Source organism: Microcebus murinus, chromosome 17 (genome assembly GCF_040939455.1).
Source record: "Microcebus murinus isolate Inina chromosome 17, M.murinus_Inina_mat1.0, whole genome shotgun sequence".
Taxonomy (NCBI): Eukaryota; Metazoa; Chordata; class Mammalia; order Primates; family Cheirogaleidae; genus Microcebus; species Microcebus murinus.
In genome coordinates, this window is record NC_134120.1 from 38,027,445 (window position 1) to 38,043,066 (window position 15,622).

Below are 15,622 nucleotides of genomic sequence, written 5' to 3' on the forward strand. Positions count from 1 at the left end.
TGCTGGTGTAAACAAAAATCAAAAAGTCAAGTATGAATGAGAGAAAGATAAAAGCATAAAGATGGTAAAGGTATCAAATAAATTTAAAATGCAACCTTTTTACCATCTGTTAATTTGCATTGGTGCAGGCTAACTGCCTGCTACTCCATAAAATAGGCTTCTCAGTATACATTCAGAAAAAGAAAGCTAGGAAACGGAGAATAAAATCTTAACATTGTGAGGATAAAATAATTATCTACCCTCCAATATGAGATGAAAATCATAACTTCGCATCATTCCTTACAGTCTAAAAGCTCTCCCCCCCTTACAATTCAGAAAAGATAATGGAGGCATGTCAATCATTTTATTGCTGTAAACATAACTCTTTGGAAATTACAAACCAACTTTAAACAGCCAACAGACGACCAAGCAAGGAACTAGCACCCAAATAATTCAAAAGCTTTTATATTAAAACTCGAAGAAAAGTACCTTGTTTTAAACATCACCAGAGATGACTGTTAGAGTTAAAAAAATGCTTATAAAATAGACAGCCAAAGAAAAACAAGTTATAGGTACAGTTGGATGATAAAGTAATTCAAATATCTTAACTAAATGGGGGAGAATGTAGATAATTAAATAAATTTATTCCTTATTTTAAAATTATTTAATGGATAATAGGTTGATCTATTTAAGCTCTGTCCTAGAGTAAATTGAACACTCTGGAACTGGAAGACAGATTCAATTTCCTGGGTACGAGCAATCTACTGTAGACTGGTGTATTCTAGTACAATGTGAAATAGGTCTTAAAATATATCAGAAATCCACCAAAAGGTTGGATTTGATAAAATAGGTAGGGGAAAATGTATCAAATACTTTTAAAAGTTTGTTTTGGGTTTAAATGTCTTTCCAAAATAGCCGTGGCCATTTTTGCTAGTGATTATAACACCTTTAAATTCCCACTAAAGTAAAAAAGTGTCACATATGTTATACTTTTGCTGACAATCAAACCTTGGCATAAATTTAGAAATAAATTGTGTAGATAACTAAAGATATCCACTTAATAGAGAAAAAAATGTAATTTTTGAAGATATATACTTACAATTTTGTCAGAACATTACCTTGAATAAAGATTATGCTAAAAACCTTATATACAAATGTAGAACAGATGTCCAAATGAAAGTATATAAATAACCCTAAATAGATACTTTTTTGGTAAATTTTTCAGTGCAAATACAGTTACATCAGGCAACATGCATAGAGGTAAATAATATGTAGTAGATATATCTGGAATTCAATGCCAAAATTAGCTCAAGATGGTATTTTGGTTGGTATTGAATGTTGGAGTATTTATGATACACTAGTTTTTGCCCCTAAGGACAACTTCTTTAGAAAGTCAGATGTTTTACAGACATTATGATTTGTTTTCAAACCATATATACACAGCATTAAATTACTATCTCTGCCTTCTCCCTTTTGTTAATAGCAAGTTGATCTGAGATCCATCTTGGATCTGAATTATAGCTAGTCACTTATAAAATGATTTCCATATCTCTTCTTGGTCTATGAAATGATGCATGTGAATTAAAGCAAAGCATCTAAAGAGAAGAATGAAATTCTGCTGAAAGGCTGTTTATTAAAAAGTAACATGCCTTTAAATAACTGTTAGAATGGTTGATGTCTTAAAAAGTTAATTTTAAAATTTAGGACTAAACAATTAGAACATCAATGTGCAATCCTGAAAAAAAAATTTGATTGGAAACTATCTTCCTAGAAAGATAGATGACTAATACTGCCATTTTTTCCTTGTATCTTTCATAGTTTTGTATAACTAATGGATCTTAACAAGAACAGTTATTAAAGATGATCACTGTTTCTTGTTAGACAACCTAAAGAATATCTCTTGAAGGTAGTAAGTATATTAAGAAAAGATTTATGATGATATGACATATCAAAAAAACCAGTAGCCTTCCTGTGCTCAGGTAACATTCCCTTTAATTAATTAATTAGCTAATTAATTAATAATTATTTCTATTCCTTCAAACTCCTGGACCCAGGCATACTCAAGTATATTTCAATAAATTCCTTTTGACTTTATTTCTGGAAAGATTACCCATCCTTAATGTAGCCCCTTAAACAGCAGAAAGAAATAAAAGAAAGACTCCCTTTGAATTACTTTATTTACACCTCTGCATTTTGTCATGCTACAGACTATGAAAATTTTACATATTCTACAGAGTTAAAATAAGATGTATATTGTGGCTTTAAAATATTAACCTCATCTTCTATTATATAAAGTAAAATAGCTCTGGGAGAAATAATTCACTCCTATCCTCCTTTGACAAGTGGGAAGTTGAATAACTATGCTTTGATCTTGTAACACCCTGGGAAAATTGAGTGATTAAGGAAAAATATTTAAAAGTTGTATATAATTCACAACTCCAGGGCAAAAATGTTTTTTTCTAGTTTTATTTTGTTATACCCAGTTTCACTTTAGTAAGCTTATAGTAACACTGGATTTTAAAAAGAGAAAAAAATTTCTCTACCATGCAATAGTAAATTTACCTTTTCCTTGGAATGCTTTGATTCATTTTTAGAGATTTTAAATCAGGTAATACTGTATAGCAAACACACAGAAATGGTAAATCATAAATAGGACATTACTAAATTTTGGAGCTAAAAAAAGATACTATATAATTTGGAAACCATCTATAAATCAGAGTATATATAAGCCAAGGGCATATTGACAAATCAAATATGCTAGTGGGAAAATTTAGTTAGGGGTAGAATACACTAAGGAAATAGGTTTATCTGGTACTATTTCATTCCTGTCAGCACAATATCATCAACTCTGTTAAAGGTTCCTGGTTGAACTCTTCAAAATGTCAGCCGAGGGTTGTTAAAAGAAAGTACTGAACTCAAAGCTAATAATTAGTACAGTATTACTTAATAAAATAATTCTTTTCTAATGCTCCCCATTAAACATTTCACATGTTCTAGAAACATTTTTTTAGATCCCCTTAAAAAAATCTCCCCAAAGCTTAACCATACTGCAAGCTTCTTCTTCTTTTTTTTTTTCCTCCATAGCTCAGCTTAAGTAAATAATTTTAACTTAGGAGCTATGTAATGAAGAACTGAATATGAATGAATAATACATACTAAAAACAAAATCTGAAAACACAATACAGTTCCCATCTGCTGACTTGGAAGGGAATTTACCACTAGTGACGACAACCATGTTAAGTGTCACTTGCTTCAATCTGAGATGTAGACTTGGCAAGTTTTCCTTTATTCAGGCAGAAACACAGTGGTAAAGAGAAAAATGAGTGTGATATTCCTCAACCTTCCCAGTAAGTGATATTTGTCAAGTTACATCTACCACTAAGCACAAACTAGTACGAGAAAAGTCCTTGACTCCACTGGAAATTTAACTGAGGCCCCATCTTGAGATTCAGGCTTAGACATTGTCAGTTTACTTTGAATAAATCTTAGCCTGTTGCCACTCTCTAATGGAATTTCTCTCCTAGGAAACATTTTCTAATTTGAAGTTTATTTATTTATTATTTATTTGAGACAGAGTCTCACTCTGTTGCCCGGGCTAGAGTGCCGTGGCGTCAGCCTAACTCACAGCAACCTCAAACTCCTGGGCTCAAGTGATCCTCCTGCCTCAGCATTCCCAGTAGCTGGGACTACGGCACGCACCACCATGCCCAGCTCATTTTTTCTATATATTTTTAGTCGGTCAATTAATTTCTTTCTATTTTTAGTAGAGATGGGGTCTTGCTCTTGCTCAGGCTGGTTTCGAACTTCTGAACTTGAGCGATCCTCCCGCCTCGGCATCCCAGAGTGCTAGGATAATGAGCATGAGCCATCGCTCCCGGCCTGAAGTTTATTTTATCTAGTGCAATTATTAAGGTAGGTGTGCTTGGTGGCTTGTGGACTTGACTATGTAGTCAAATTGTTTTTTAGTGGCTAACCTTGATCTTTCCATTTTTATTTACATTGTCTGTGAAATTGACACGATATTTGGCACATATTTTAGATTTTACCCCCATACATGAGCACATATTGCATATTTTTTGTTCTTTTTGTATTTTGTCTGAGCTACATGGCAAATCAAAACAGAGCAAGGAGAATTATGCCAATTGCCATCTTAAAGACAGTGTTTTTACATGCATGACCGAATAATTATTTATCTACATGCTTGAAATATACTATAGGCCACGCAGATGCAAATAAGACCCTGCCTCAAGTTTTAGTTCACTGCCATGATTTCATTAGTCCTGATATGTAAGGAAAAAAGTTTACAAATGCTAAGGAGAGCTCTTCCTCCACAGGAATATTTCCATTTATTTTTCTCATTGTGGTTTCTCACCTTGCTCCACAATGATTTGAGCACCGAGTTGTGCGTCACTAATCGTATGGTTAGTTTTTTTGGTGGTGGGAGTTAGATCGAAATCACAATGATCATGAACGAGTGTGCTGGGCTCTGAACTACTTGGTGTACTGCACTGTACTGTACTTTGTGATTCGACTTCGAGCTGTGCTGGGGGAGGCAGCTCCAAGGGTCTGGCTAAAGTGATGGTCAGAGGAGCTCCTCATGTGGCCGATGGTGGCTGCGCCAGCCATGCTGCTCAGCCCGATGCCACCACCACTTACTCCAGCTCCACTCAGGCCCCCGGCCCCCAAGCTGCCTATGCCACCACCCCCACTTACTCCAACTGTGCCAGTTACACCAGCACCAGAAACTACCCTCTCCGTCACGATCACATTGTGGGCATTGGCTAGCTCGGGGTGCATGCTCAGGTTGCCTATCATGCCAGAAGCTGGTTGGATTACTCTTTCTGTCACTACCACGTTGGAGGACTCTCTAGGACTCGGGATGGTCAGAGAGGTGGGTAGACTTGAGCTTGGCGCTATTACCCTTTCTGTCACTATAACATTCGACCCGTCTCTCAGGTCAGGCATCTCTAACATTCCGTGCAAATCAGCGCCAGAGATTGGGCCGACCACCCTCTCTGTCACCACCACATTTGATGCCTGTCGGTTATCGTGAATGTGGACAGAAGGCTTCAGCGTGCCAGAGGTAGTGTAAGACTCGGTCATAGTGACATTGCCATAGCCCAGAGGATCAGGAATAGGCATAGGATGCTGTACACCAGGTCCCGAGGGATGGGCACTCTCAGAAATTACTGTGGTCGTACCGAAATGTGGGGAGATCGGTGGGTGTCCTCTAGCAATGGCCTCTGTTTCCTGATGAAGGCATACTGGTTCAGTGCTCTGAGGTGGCCAGGAAGGATCAGGGTCTGGATAGGGTTCAGTGTCTTTTCCCAGGCTGATATCCGCCAACTTCTTAAATTTAGGCCCTAGTGTATCCAAGAAGCTGTCATCCAAATCTTCTCCAATGAAGCTACAGCAACCCACGGAGCCAGCGGGGGAACCCACACCTTCAATGTCATATATGAGCAAACAATCATTGGATGGGCGTCCTTCATCTTCATCTGCATAAGCATATGCTTTCTGAATTTGTAGAGGAAAGAGAAAATGCAACTATGAATATGTATTTAACAATAATAGAACAATTCTTACCATTAGTTTTCCTTCCAGAGCATTACCAAAGAGGAATGTATAAAACACATTGTAACATCTACTAGAGATGCTTTAAAAATCATTTTATAACTTCTCGGAAGAATTTAGTTGGAAATTATTTTAACTATAATTCCAATGATACATTTGGATTTTTAAAATTTACTTACATAGACTTGCTTATAATTGTGCACTTTGGACACAAAAATCACAAAAATCCCCCACATGAATTATTTTATAGCCAGGTTTAGAAATTATAGCCAGTTCAGCATTTCTTAAAAATGCTGAACTTGAAATACACAGAAATGTGTATTTTTTGTCTAAAAAAGGTAATTCATAGTTAATTTGAGCTCATTCAAGGTAGTGTTTTCTTTCCTTCAGATGGAGTGAATATGATGGTTCCGTGACAGTTTATTGCAATGTGGCTTTTTCAGCGCAGCAACAGGAACATTTGACTCTGGGTCTGTGCCACTTTTGGATTCAAAATTGAAGGTGATCAAAGACAATTTTTAAAAATAGAATCTCTCTCAATTTAATCTCTCTCAATTTAAAAGCCCAGAGATGTGTGCACTTTTATTTCATCTTTGCTGTTCATAAAACTGGACTGCAAATTTTCAGGTTAAGTGTCAGAAATACCTTGGAGGAAACCAGCTCACTGTGTCATTTCATTTAAAAAAATATTTACTGAGTCCTTGTTATTTGCCAGACATTCTGTTCAGAACTACGCAGTAATAAATGATACCAGATGAAGTCCTTCTGTTGTAGGGCTTATGTTTTAGTAGGGTGAGACCGACAGTACATAAACCTATCTTAGGTGGTGGTAAGTGCAGGGTAGAGGGATAGAAGGTGGTAGGGTTGTCCTTCCAGATCAGGTGGCCAAGGAAAGGATCTCTGATAAAGGGGTGTTTGATCAGAGATTGGAAGGCAGTGACAGAGTGAGTGAAGTAGGTAGAGTGTTCTGGGCAGAGGGAGCTGTAATTGCAAAATTTTGAGACAGAATTTTACTTTTCATGAGACCAATATTCATATGTAGGGATATGAATAGGAAGGATTCCTATGCATTTCAACAACCCTATTATTATCCATTGTTATTTGAAAGGCTTTTACTAACATTTTATTTTAAAATATCAGCCACCCTCTAAACCATTAGGGGAGTTAATGAAGGCATTTTAGACCAGAATGTAGAAGGAAAGAAATGTATTTCCAGTTAGTATCAGAGATGGGGACTTTCTGAAGGTTTAGTATCCCCCAGGGTGTAACCATGGGCAATTGTGTCTCTGCCTGGGAACGGCCAAGTTAATTCTCCTTCTGCTGCTTCTCCAGGCTTCATAGTCTTCCCATTACCTGCAGCTGGTTCTTAGAATATTCTGGAAGTGTACTACGGCTCTTGAACCTACTCTTACTGAATGTTTACTATGTGCCTGGAACTGAGCTAGGTACTGACAATATCATGTAGAGAATGTAAGGATGAGACACTAAAAAATGGTCATAGACATATAAACTGACAGATTTTAGCAATGACAGTTTCTACAATATGTAAACAGAAATACAGTTGAAGAAGCATTAATCCTATTTGGGATGAGGGGGTTAACTGGAAAAATGTCAGAGGGGCAGTGATATTTGAATTTGGTCTTAAAAGATGGATGGAAGTTTGTAAGAGATGTGGTGGGATACAGGCACTCCAGGAAGAACATGGCATAAGCAAAGGCATGGAGGTGAGGAGTCTGCTGTGAATGAGGCAAAGGTGCTCAGCAGGTGGAGTCAATGCAAGGATTCACTGGACATGTGAGGGAGGGCACCATTTTATGAACAATCTTATTGCCATATTAGGGACTTTGGATTTCGTGCCACAGACAAAATAGATCTGGGAGCCAATGGCCATTTTTCAATGGGGAAGTAAAGTAAGAGCTTTAGATATATTAGTTAGCAACAATAGGGATTGTTGGGCGTAAAGACTAAAGGCTGAGAAGCTAGTTAGGAGACTCCTGCCAAAGCCCCTTTGGGAATTAGGGAAAGCTTGGAGTAGACCAGCGGGCACATGGGTGGTAACGAAGGTATGCGGTTAAAGAGCTTACCTGACAGAAATAACTTTCCATGAAATTCATATTCAGACCTCCATCTCTACATTCCCTCATAGAATTTCTTCTTAATGTTCCAGAATAGTCTTGACATATCTCAGGCATTCCTGGCATTTTAACTCCATCTGTTAGTTCGAATCCTGTTGTTCTTTCTCCTCCTCCCAGATCTTGCATTTCTCTGCCACAATACTCATTTGTGTAAACTCCTAAAAGTGTCAATGTAATTAAGTTTACTTTCTGTAGTGTATTGTAAACTGAAAATTAACAATTTACTACAACGTATGGTTTCTTCATTTAGGTACGCATTTGTGAGCAAAGAAATAAAAAAAGACGAGACGTAAAGATAGAAGATATAAACATGATATTGAGATAAAAATAATGTTATTAATTTGTTAATTTGGTACGTATCTGTTGAGAGACTACTATCTACTGTGCTAGAAGAGGGGGCTGCACAGAAGTTATAAAAACCTAGAATTTGATTTCAACTTGAGGGAAATTGGAGGAAAATATTCAAATATTCAAATTCAAAAAGTTAAAAAATAGTATAAGAATACCCCAATGAATTATTAGAAGCACAGGGCATCCAGAAAAAGGCATGAGAACCACTGGCTTTTAGAGAGGAGGCCATGGTTATGGTGAGAAGAAGGGTTTTCATGGAGAATCTTGAGTTTGCCCTTGGATATGAGGTCGTGAGTAGAAGCCTGTTACAATATTTGAGGTAGGAGAGATAAAATGATGTCCTGGACTATGGAACTGTGATGGAAGGGACAATGTTGACATGATTTGTGCAAAGTTTGTAGACTTAATGAAGGAACAAATAGATTTGATGATTTGATAAGTCTTGAGAACTGATTGGGTATCAATAGGGACATAAGGGTCAACAATGAGTTTCCACTTTTGAGATGGGGACACATTGTTGTTATTAATGAAAATAGACAAATCAGGTTATGTAACTGACAAATCAGATGGAGAAGTAGGTTTAAAGAGGAGTTCTTTGAATAAAGTCCAGTTCTACAAGTTACGCAATTCCTATGCTTGTTATATTTTAAAGAGTTCAAAGTAGAAAAAAATGATTACTGTTTAGAAAAGACTAAGAGAAAAATAAACTCATCAATAACATTTATTTACCTTGAAAATGGCATAATAGTACAACTATTTTCATAGATATGACAAGTTATTTTAATTGTTCTATTTATTAGAGTGGTAGTTATCTACTTTCTATGAAATTCTAATGGTTCCCTGGTTTCTGCCTGTGAACTGATCTAGACTCCTGTTTTAAGGCAAGTTGTATTGACACAGTCTTACCCATGTTCAAAAAGAAACTCCACAACATGCATACTACCTCACACAAGAGCCTTGAAAAATTTTGAGAGTTTCATCTACTTTCAAGTTAAGAAATGGATCAAATTTTTTACATAACATTTATGCTGATGCTGAGAATGGATGTCGTTATTTTCTTTGTCATAATAAGCATCCAAATCAGAGCAATTATGAATCATTAAACCAATTACGGAAGAAGATTTTTGCCTCAATAAATGGCCATAGGTGTATTTTAATTGGGTCATACTTTAATTTTAATATATATGTATGTATGTATGGTTTTTGGGTAAAGGGCATTTGCTTTAGTAGATAAAAAATCTTGACCAAAATTGACTCATGGCTACAATTCATTACTTCTGTTTATAGAGGTCCTAATTAGATCATTTCCTAAGTACTCTTTGATGATTGAGGAAGATTTTAAAAATACGGCATATGAGAATAATAATTACAGTAGGTTTTACTTACCATTTAATTTACAGATTAGTTATTTTAAAAGAAATGATAGAAACACTTTTAAAGAAAAATAAGAATCATTGAAAAATAGTAAAATACGCAAAGAGAGAAAACAGAGTTCCTTCTTAGTCATTTGAATTGTTAAAATTTTTTTTTTCTTACCTGAGTTGTCAATGCATTCAATTATATTTGCATTATCAGGTGGTATTTGTGTTACAGGGATCAAACCCTAAAAGACAAGAATTGACATTTTTGCATTTGTAATGACTTGTCTTCTTATAGTCATATATTTACTTTATTCTCAAATCACCTCGGATTTCCAAAAAGAATACTATCTAGGAAACTTTTGAAATTCATTTAGAACTTGAACCTCATTTAGAAAGACTTCCTAGTTACTTTCTATCTAATTTCGATGTACTTTGGGTTCCTCTTCATTTTCCCCATTAGCTTTCCCAGGACAAAGAATAGCACAGGCTGTGAGTGATCACCGCCATCTTGGTTATGTGTAAAGATTGAATTTAGGTGACTACCAAAGGCCATTTCTTACAGATTAGCACTTACTGTGGGTTCAGGCTGTGGTCCTTCTACTGCCCATGAATGAATTGCTCCATCTGAACAGTCAGGAACAGGCTCAAAGCCAGCTCCAACTCCTGGGGCGCCTCCACAATCACAACAGAGCAACAAAAATGGGACCACTGATAAGAGAAAGGTAGGAATACTGGAGTTAGCAGTGGGCCCATATGAAAACAAAACAAGCTGCTTTTTTATGCTTAAATTTGAGTTCCTCACATAACTTCCATTTGACTCTGAAATTATTATGCAAGTTTGAGAAAACAGACTGAATAATGGTCAGACACCGAATATAAATGTGAACTTCAGTGTACTAGACTGCAATCAATTTTAATTTATTTCATTGTATTAAAATGACAAACAATATTATACTACTAAAACTGATGAGTCTTTTCCATGTCATTACTCAGGAAAATATTAAAGGAGAGAATAAGGAAAGGTAGAGAGGTCAGGCAATATGTTTGATTCTTTGTGTTCTTGCTTCCATATCTTTATTCATTTTCCTCCTCTCACATGTGCTCGCCTTTCTTTATTTCATCAGTAAAATCTTATTTATGTGTCCAGCAGTTATTCTCTATGACAGTATTATTTCCCCCTGCCCAGATGGCTTTTCGTTAAACTACTCTTGCAGAAATAGAGAACACCAATCACATTGCTTAACAACATCTCTTGCTGTTAATTAATTGGGGTTTTCTCATTCCTCTATTTATTATCAGCCTTTATATAATGTAATCTTGATAAAGGGTTTTGAATGAATGGATGTAAGGAAAAATTTGTAAATAAAATCGTGAGGAAGGAAGGAAGGATATAAGAAAGAGGGAAAGTAGAGAGGAAGGAAGACGGTAAAGATAAAAATAAGGGAGCGAGAAGAAAGAAGGGGGAAAAGAGGAAAAGAATGCTATGTGTTCTTTTTTGAAAATCTACTAGCCTGAGAGAAAACTTGGAATTTAGAGGTAATGACACTAAGGCCTATATATAATTTGTAAATCTTTTATTTACTACACTACCCAAAGGTAGTCACCAAAATGAAACAAATCAGCACCTACATAATTAAGTTACTCTTATAATGTATTGAATTTTAAAGTTTTATAAAGTTGGCTGATAATCAATATGACTGAAAAATTAGAGAATTCTCTCATATATATTTTATGTTATATTCTGTAAATTTGCTAGCATTTTTGCTTTTTTTTTTTTTGCCTTGGCTTATTTTGATGAAAATGCTTTCTTTTCTAAAACTTGCTCCCTCTTTCATAGAACTTTTCTGGTTCTTACTTCAATTTATTATGTTTATGAGCCAATGAGAATGAACTCCTAATTTTTAAAGTAGAAATTTCATTTTGGGTGGAAATATATTTCAAATTATGGAGAAAGAGCCTCAACTCCAAGCTGTGTTATTAGCATGTCCAAACTCATTATGGCTTAGAATTCAGGCGTCCTCAAACTATGGCCCACAGGCCACATGTGGGTGTTTTTGCCCGTTTGTTTTTTTACGTTAAAATAAGATATGTGCAATGTACATAGGAATTTGTTCATAGTTTTTTTATAGTCTGGCCCTCCAACTGTCTGAGGGACAGTGAACTGGCCCCCTGTTTAAAAAGTTGGGGGACCCCTGGTTTAGATGAACCCAATGGTGATTAAAAAGTTCAAAAGGGTGAGTTATTTAGAATTAGAGAAAATCCAGTTTACAAATAAATGCCATAAAAAGTATCCATTGATGAATGTACATGTATTAAGAGAAATGAAGGTAGAAACGATGTTTTGTATGTAAATGTGTGATTTTACATTTTGTGTATGTATTTTAAATTAAATATTCGAGGTGTCTTCTGACAGTAAGATTTTATGATTCTACACTTGAAAATGGCAATGTTTGCATTAATTTAATTATAATGTGCAGATTTCAACTTCCTTAGCTCAGAGCTTCCCTTCTCATTTCTCAGAGACTTTAGTGTGTCTCTCATCTCTACTCTAATATGTATCATCATCCAAGGTAAGGTTAAAGGTCGCCTGGACAATCCAGTGGAGTCTACCCTTACAGCTGGATCCTTGACTAGTGCTACTCTAGTGGCCATAGAATGCGCTAAATGCTTTCTGTATGGCACTTCTTTTTCATCATCAAAGCAATGTTGTGAAGTAAGTATTATTATTTAACAGATGACAAAAGCAAGGCTCAAAAAGGTTAGGTAATCTTTGAAAGATCCAGGCAATTAAAGTTAGAAACCTGAGTTTAATCCTAGGTCTATTTGACTCTCCTTTTATTATGCTATGCAGCATTCACATAACATAAAATCCCTTCAATGTCTAGGCACTGCCTATCTTTGCAGACTGTCACTGTGCTGTCACACACATCCTTTTAAGTCTCCCACGTTGGAATTCTTTATTTCAGTACTTTACATTTTCATTCTTGTGGGTTTTGGGACATAGATTTTTTTTTCTCCTTTATTGTGTTCCCTTTCTCTTGTCCATCAGGCTAACTCCTATTCATTTGTTAAAACCCCACTCAGAGTTTACTTACTCTGTGTAGCCTTTTCTGATTATCTTTGCCACCCAACTAGCCATTTGAGCCTGCTTGTTATGGCACTTTCCCATTACACTGAGACTGACTGCAAACAAGTTTTTGTCCTCCACAGTCCCATAGGGGTCAAAAAGTTTAATATTTTCATCTTATAAACCCAGCACCAAGCATAGAAATTTCTTGATAATTGCACAAAATGAGAATTTGTAAAATATATTTTATCAAAGAATCAGAAAACTTATCTCCCGGCTGCCATTTTTTTAGGGGAGCACATATAAATAGGATTGTTAAAGTACTTACATCCTAAGACCAAGAATCCCATGATGAGCAGTCCAATGCCAGCAGGACCAAAATGTACATTATCTGACAAATGATTTTGATAGTCAGATTGGTCAAAAGAACGTGTTGGGGTAATGTCAAATTCACTGGTAGTAACGTCTTCAGACCCAGTTCCATATTCTCCTGTGCTGACACTGGTACTACCTCCATTTAAATCATTTCCAGTACTACTGGTATCAGTGGTACCTGTACTACTGGTACCTGTATTGTCATTATTACCACGGTCCCAGCCATCAAGGTCAATATTAATGGTACCAGTGCAAGTTCTTTGAAGAGCATCTATAATAAGGTTCAAAATGGGAGAAATAGTTTATACATTTGGTATAATAATTGTTGAACAATACAGAACTATTTTCTTTTTACATCAATACTTATTTCTATGTCTTCATTCCCATCAATTTAGTCATTTCCCAAATATTTGGTCTGTGACGTGGTTTTTAAATCAATTAAATTACTATAATATTATTTTTATAATTAACCTTATTGTTACTAGCAATACTATTTATTGGATTATTTCTTTATATTATAAATAGTTAGATATTATATGTAATTTGAAAAGTATACAGTTATTGAAAGAAGCAAAACCAAAACCCACCAAAACAAACTCATAGTGGCAGTACTCAAGGTCAACCCCTGTTGATATATTTTTTAATGATCTTTTGTCTTTAATTATAATGCCTAGAAGTTGCTTATTATTTATGTTACATTGAGATGATCATATGGTTCATTCTATTTTATTTATTTTTACTTTAAACTATAGGCATTCTTTCATGTTTTAATAAACTTTCATTAATGTAGTTCCTGATGGCTACATAATTTTGTATCAAGAAGATTGTGCTTTACCTACCCAGTTGCCTATTATTGATATTGCTCTCAATATTTAATTATTAAAAATATGCTATAATTAACATCTGTGTATTCAGCCTTTTACATTTAGAACTTTTCCTAAGATTATTGAAAGTGAAATTATTGGGTAAAAATAAAGAAATAATTTTTTTGAGGTGATTTTATGTTATCTCTATTTTATATATGTAAGCTCAGTTATCTTACTTTGTTCATTGATGTAACCCTAGAACCTGGCACAATGACTAGCAGTTATATATACTTTATAAATAAATAAGTAAAACATTTCTGGACCTATATAACAGAAAGAGATTTAAATCTAGTCTGATACCAAAGCCCATGCCCTTTCAGCTCAACTATGTTAATTCTATTGTTAATTGCTTTTGTTATTTTTATCATTATCATCACGTTTTTCTAGATCCATATTGTTATTGTCCCATTTTAAAGAAGAGAAGACTGAGGTATAGATAGGCTAAATAACTTCTCTATGCTCCCATAGCTTGTAAGTGATAGTACAAGATATTAATTTAGTCTTACATCAGAGCTCATGGTCTTAGCCACGAAATTATACTGTACATCAAAGATTTGAGTCTATAATGCCCAACTTGACAACTTTTTATAGAAAAGGGATTACTTTAAAATATAATACTTAAAATTTTAATATCTGAGGGTATATATAGCTTCCTCTATAAGAGATAAAAAGTTAAATTGAGTTCTTACCATCTATAGATAGAATTGTTCCTTGGTATTTTCCCCCAAGCATATTATATTGTTCCATGGTAATTTTATTTCTCAAAGTGATTATGCCTGTTTTTGAGTCAATAGATAGCATATCAAATGGATTGTTTCCCATTACATATCTGTATTTGAAAGAAAATGATAGAAATTAAAGTTAGTTATCTTACTAAAGGAGACATTTTAATTATAAAATGTATTTTTCCAGGCAGTAGTTATAACCCCTGGACATAGTTACAATTATTAGAAACTTCGGTTTTTTTTTTCAGGGCCATCTCAGCTGTGTTGGGGCCATTCAGAAGTAGACAAAGACTTAAATTTTAAAAAAAGAAATTATCAAGCAGCCATTACTTATGGAAGATCTTTTTATGCCCTTTTGGATGTCAGAATAATCCTTCTCATTTCATGGGATTTCCTGGGTTTCTCCAATTTCTAAACTATTCTCATACCAAAGAAGTTCCTTCTCCTTCATCAGCCTGAACTTTTCCCCTCTTTTCACTCCGCCTTCCCACGTGCATGATGGATGACTTCATAAGACTTCTGAATTTGGGCCTCTATCCTATTCTCTTTCTCTCCTCACCTTTGACCTCAACATTTTCCTTCTCATTTACATATTTTGTGAAACACACAGTGGGCAGATAACTCTCTCTCTCAGGTATTTTGCTAAGCTCAGGGAACAGATTTTTGGAAAGGGGGGAGTCTGCCCTCAATGAACCCACTGCTGTGGGGTACAAGAGCAATCATCAGCTATGATGCAGTCAGACCTATACCAGAACCACTCACATCATGTGAAGAGAGCACAGAGAAAGAACTTTTAAGATGCATCTGTGAGGTCTTTCTTCCACAACTCTTCTCGATCACAGTCACATGTGCAAATACCATGTACACATACATTTTCCATGATCAAGTAGAAATAGTTGGAAATATAGAGTTTTTAAAGATGGTGTAGCATAGTTTTTCCTTACTGTAACTAATTTTTCATACCAGAGTTACTGATCAATGCTAAGTACTGATTAAAGTGAAGAATGTGGCCGGGCGCGGTGGCTCACGCCTGTAATCCTAGCTCTTGGGAGGCCGAGGCGGGCGGATTGCTCAAGGTCAGGAGTTCAAAACCAGCCTGAGCAAGAGCGAGACCCCGTCTCTACTATAAATAGAAAGAAATTAATTGGCCAACTGATATATATATAAAAAAAAAATTAGCCGGACATGG

At 35.4% G+C, this 15,622-nt stretch overlaps 1 protein-coding gene across 1 annotated transcript in view; it reads right to left on the minus strand.

Annotated features, from left to right (window-relative positions):
- Positions 1-2,138: 2,138 nt before the first annotated feature.
- The window catches only part of DSG1 (desmoglein 1), a 33,969-nt gene continuing 20,485 nt past the window's right edge, over positions 2,139-15,622 (minus strand). The window contains exons 10-15 of the mRNA XM_012782557.2: positions 14,398-14,537; positions 12,796-13,113; positions 9,975-10,108; positions 9,576-9,642; positions 7,638-7,846; positions 2,139-5,496 (exon numbers count right to left, since the gene is read on the minus strand). Coding sequence (XP_012638011.1) covers positions 4,471-5,496; positions 7,638-7,846; positions 9,576-9,642; positions 9,975-10,108; positions 12,796-13,113; positions 14,398-14,537 — 1,894 coding nt within the window. The 3' untranslated portion in view covers positions 2,139-4,470. The remainder of the gene's footprint in view (positions 5,497-7,637; positions 7,847-9,575; positions 9,643-9,974; positions 10,109-12,795; positions 13,114-14,397; positions 14,538-15,622) is intronic.